This window comes from Triticum urartu, chromosome 5A (assembly GCF_056163025.1).
Source record: "Triticum urartu cultivar PI428250 chromosome 5A, HENAU_Tu73, whole genome shotgun sequence".
NCBI classification, from domain to species: Eukaryota; Viridiplantae; Streptophyta; class Magnoliopsida; order Poales; family Poaceae; genus Triticum; species Triticum urartu.
In genome coordinates, this window is record NC_141877.1 from 157,335,251 (window position 1) to 157,339,818 (window position 4,568).

At 39.1% G+C, this 4,568-nt stretch overlaps 1 protein-coding gene across 1 annotated transcript; it reads left to right on the top strand.

The window, feature by feature from the left end:
- The first annotated feature begins 810 nt into the window (after positions 1 to 810).
- Positions 811 to 1,374, top strand: LOC147970661 (phosphoglycerate kinase, cytosolic-like). The gene is made up of 3 exons (XM_087523551.1): positions 811 to 843; positions 938 to 1,081; positions 1,180 to 1,374. Exons 1-3 carry the CDS (start codon positions 811 to 813, stop codon positions 1,372 to 1,374), a joined length of 372 nt encoding a protein of 123 aa, XP_087379677.1.
- Positions 1,375 to 4,568: the final 3,194 nt, after the last annotated feature.

Genomic DNA, 4,568 nt, shown 5'->3' on the forward strand with positions numbered 1-4,568 from the left:
GATCCAGCAAGTATCAAGCCGGCCTCTGGGCCTCCCAGCCTAGCTTGTCTATAACATCAGCAGCCCAAGTTATGTTTGTTTTTTCAAGACGATGCACAGCTCAGTTCTATTTTTCTATAAGAATGCAAAACTGAACCTATATTTTCCCTTCTATAATAGTGTGTGTGTATATATATAGGGTAGAACTATTCTAATCCCAGGATTAGAATAACTATTTGGATCATGTCAGCTCTATATAGCCGCGCGAGAGGAACTCCCGAGATCCCGAACCCGCTGAGAAAAAGAAAAAGGAAAAAGACCTCCCCACGCCCTACTCTAACCTCCCACCGTCAGTGTCGTCCCCACCTCCCTCCCCAGGCACCAGTCGTCGCCGCCGCCACCACCCTCCCAGCCTCTCCTTGCAGCAAGTGCCGCCGTCCCCAACCTTCCTCCCCCGGCAGAAGCACTGCCGCCCCCAACCTTCCTTCCCAGCAGAAGCTTCGCCGACCTCCTCCAGGGATCCACCGCCGTCCTCCTCCCGCCCAAACTCGGTCATGCGCACCGCCCCCTCTCCCTCCAGCTCGCTGCCGGCTGCCCCTCTGCTTCCACTAGGCAGTGACCTCTCTCCCCTACATCCACCACGATGACGTCCTCCCTCCCCCTGGATCCACGGTAGTGGAGGGGGCCTCCCTCCCCTGGATCCACGGCATCGACGGCGGCCTCCCTCCCCATTGATCCAACGTAGCGGCAACCTCCCCATTGATCCATGGCAGTGGCGGCCTCCCATGCCCTAGATCCACGACAGCAGTGGTTGTTCATTTTACACCTTGGATGGTCCTTGTGATAGCACTTTATATTCCAGAAGTTAGTTTCAATGGGGAATGTTGTCTGACATTTTGCACCAGAACATGACAAGCTATTTACCTGCTTATGCTCACCCTTGAACACTTTTTTACAGATTGTTCCTGCCACTGCTATCCTTGATGGTTGGATGGGTCTCGATGTTGGCCCAGATTGCATCAAGACTTTCGCCGAAGCCTTGGACACCACCAAGACTATTATCTGGAACTGTCCTATGGGACTCTTCGAGTTTGAGAAGTTTGTCGCAGGCACTGATATTAGTACAACATATATCACATAACGTACATTCATCTTTCTCGTATTCGTTGTTGTTGCTAATTATAGTTGTCATTGTCTTAGGCAATCGCGAAGCAGTTGGCTGAGCTTACTAGGAAGGGTGTGACGACCGTCATTGGTGGAGGTGACTCTGTTGCTGCTGTTGAGAAGGCTGGGCTGACCGACAAGATGAGCCACATTTCGACCGGTGGTGGCGCGAGCTTGGAGCTGGTGGAAGGCAAGCCCCTCCCAGGAGTTCTCGCCCTTGACGAGGCATAGGTTGATTTGGTTTCGCCTATCAGCTTGCTGCGTGCCCTTTTCTTTGGGATCTCAAATCGGTGTAACGCTGGAACATTATATGGAAACTTTGAGATAGGTTTGTGGCCAATTTTTGCTAGTAGATGAGTCGTGAATGATTATCAACTTCCTCTGTGTGAGTGAAGTGATGTGGCAGGAATTTAACGTACCCCTGTGGATGTGTATGGTTTTAAGATTTGCGTCTTTGTGTCCGGTTTCCTTCTGTGTTGTTTGCTCTGTTCTAGTTTGAAATGAAACCTTGTCACGTACCCCCATGATTTACAAGAATCATCATGACTTACACATGGGAGTCCTAATAATAAAAAAATAATGTTTTTCGTTTCTAAAAAACTAAAAACGAAGAAGTTCAAATTGAAAAACCAAGAAAGTCCAAATTAAAAAATAATGTTTTATGTTTCTAAAAAACTAAATATGAAGAAGTTCAAATTAAAAAACTAAGAAAGTCCAAATTAAAAAAATAGAGAAGTTCACTATTTAATAAAAACGGATTTTACCCGTATCCACATAGAAACCTTGAAGTTCAAATTTAGAAAATGGGTTTGATCAGCGTCCATTTGAATTTTTTCCTTTTAAATAACAAATTAAAAATTATTGCTTAAAAAATAATAAGGTCAAACTACAATAACAGAGAAGTACAAGGTTTAAAAACACGAAAATTAAATGATTCTAAAAAACAAGGAAGTTCAAAAATAAAAAATGAACTTTTATAAATGGAATTGTTTTTTTATTTTGCAAAAAACCAAGAAGTTCAAATTAAATTAACAGAGTGGCATAATGTTCATAAAAAAATTTAAAATCTCATTTCAAAACCAGAAAAATGTGAACAAACCAACAAGTTCTGTTCGAAATAACCAAGAAGTTGTACGATGTTTATTACAAAAGTAGGATTTTTTTTTCCATTACAAATGAATAACACCAAGATTGGATGTTTATTACAAAGTCCAAGAAGTCCAAATTGAAACAACCTGGAAGTTAAATTTTAAAAAATAGACTAGTTCGATATTTATTACAAAAACTCAAAATTTTCCCATTACTAACGGATAAACGAAGAAGTTCAGTTTGAAATAATGAAGAAGTTCGTCATTTATTAAAAAAACTCCAATTTTTCCCATTTCTAAAAGTACACAAAGAGGTCCAAAAATTGCGAAAAATGGAGCGGTTTGATGTCTGTAAAATTTTTGATTTATTTTTGTTACTAAAGGGTAGCGTCTTATTTTTGCATTTAAAATTACTTTGGAGCAATTCAATTTTAAAAAGAAGATCAATAATTTCATTTTAAAAGAATAAGACTATGAAGTTCAAATTATAAAATCAGAGAAGTTCAGATATTATAAAAACCTAGGATTTACATGCCCAATTTTGATGAGTGCTTTAGAAGTTAGGGCAAAAAACAAGCAGAGAGCAGTTCAAATAGATAATAGCCAGAAATTCACGTACTACATGGCATGTGTTTCATATGAGAAAAGGTTGAATAAAAAAGCAAAGTAAAAAAAATTGTTGCTAGAAGTTTAAGTCCTTGGCCGGAGAAAGTTAAAAAAATTATTGTGAGAGGGGTTCGTACAAAAGGAATATCATTTGTGTAACACTAAGGAATGGACAAGAAAATTACATACAAAAATATGTCACAGAAGTTCAACGTGAAAACAATAGGAAGTTCAACTACTACACTGAATGAATTTCACATGAAAAACTTTTAAAACCGTCGCGAGTGTGAAAAAATGATCAACACGGGAAATTTGAGTATTTACAATAGCTTTCCATCGGTAGATCACTTGCTCAATTCCAGTGAGTCGATGGAGAGCTACGAGCAAAAAAAGCGCGTGACAAAACAGAGTGAAGTTCAAGTAGACATGCCGAGAAGTTCAGGTTCTTCACGCGGTGCATTTTCCAAGAATCTGTTTCACGATAAAGGCAGAACGAATGATCTCGCCATTTTCGAAATTACTTGAAAACGGCTAGGAATCAGAGAAAACCATCAACATGAAAAACTTTCGCATTTTCCTTACCTTTTCAACGGTATATTATTTGCCCCATTCCGATAAAATTTGTAGAAATGATGGCAAAAATACGTTTTTAGCCCTTTTCAAAATTGACTTAAAACAGTAAGGAATTGGGAGAAACAATATACCAAAAAGTTTCGCATTTCTCAAGCTTTCCAACACCATATCATTTGCTTCATTCGGACGTACGGTTAAAAAATTAGCTCGAAAATACGAACTCGGTGCAACTTGGACCGTTTTATAAATCACTTTTAAACCGTTCAAAATTAGAAAAAACTTTCAACATGAAAAAGTAACACATTTTCATAAGCGTTCCAACGCCATATCATTTGCCTCAATTGGATTAGCCGTTTAGAAATGACATCAAAAATACGAACTCAGCTGTTCGGTTTGCGAAATTTACGATTTTCCAAATTACTCTTTAACCGTAGGGAATTAGAGAAAGCTTTCAACATGTGGAAGGAGCGGTTTTTGCAGCAGCTTTCCAATGCCATATTATTTGCCTCATTTCGATAAACTGTTTTAAAATGTGATCGAAAATATGATTCACGTTTTTTGTATGAAGAAAAAACAGTTTTCAAAACTGTTCTTAAACCGCTTACATTTTGCCAACAATTTAACTTGGGTCATGATACTGGTGTCCATAGCTTTCCAACGGTATATCGCAAGCCCCATTTGGCAATGTTGGTGGAAGTTCAACCTAGCACTAAGAAAAGTTCAGGTCGAACAACTCAGGCAGTAAAATTGCAAAAAGCGCAATATCATCACGACCCGAGAGCAAAATCCGCCAATGAGCGAGATTCCTATTTAAAACCGGTATTTAGTTGCTAAAAAATGTTTCTAGAATACACTAACATGATATAGAACACGACTAACCAGAATAATTCATGGGGGAAGCCACGGTTGCGAAGATAGCTCGAAGGTCGGGTTCGTATAGAGGGAAGTTTAGGCGTGTTACTCAGGCAGTTCAAGTTGTGATCAGAATATTATTCTGATCCCGTCACCAGAATAGTGTTTATGTGTGTGTGTGTGTATATATATATATATCTTATTTTATTACATATATATAATAGAAACAACATAAGGTTCTGTTAAACCTGTCGTTCATCCAGCCATCTTATAGACCTTCCCACTTCCTTTATTTTTCGTTTTGAT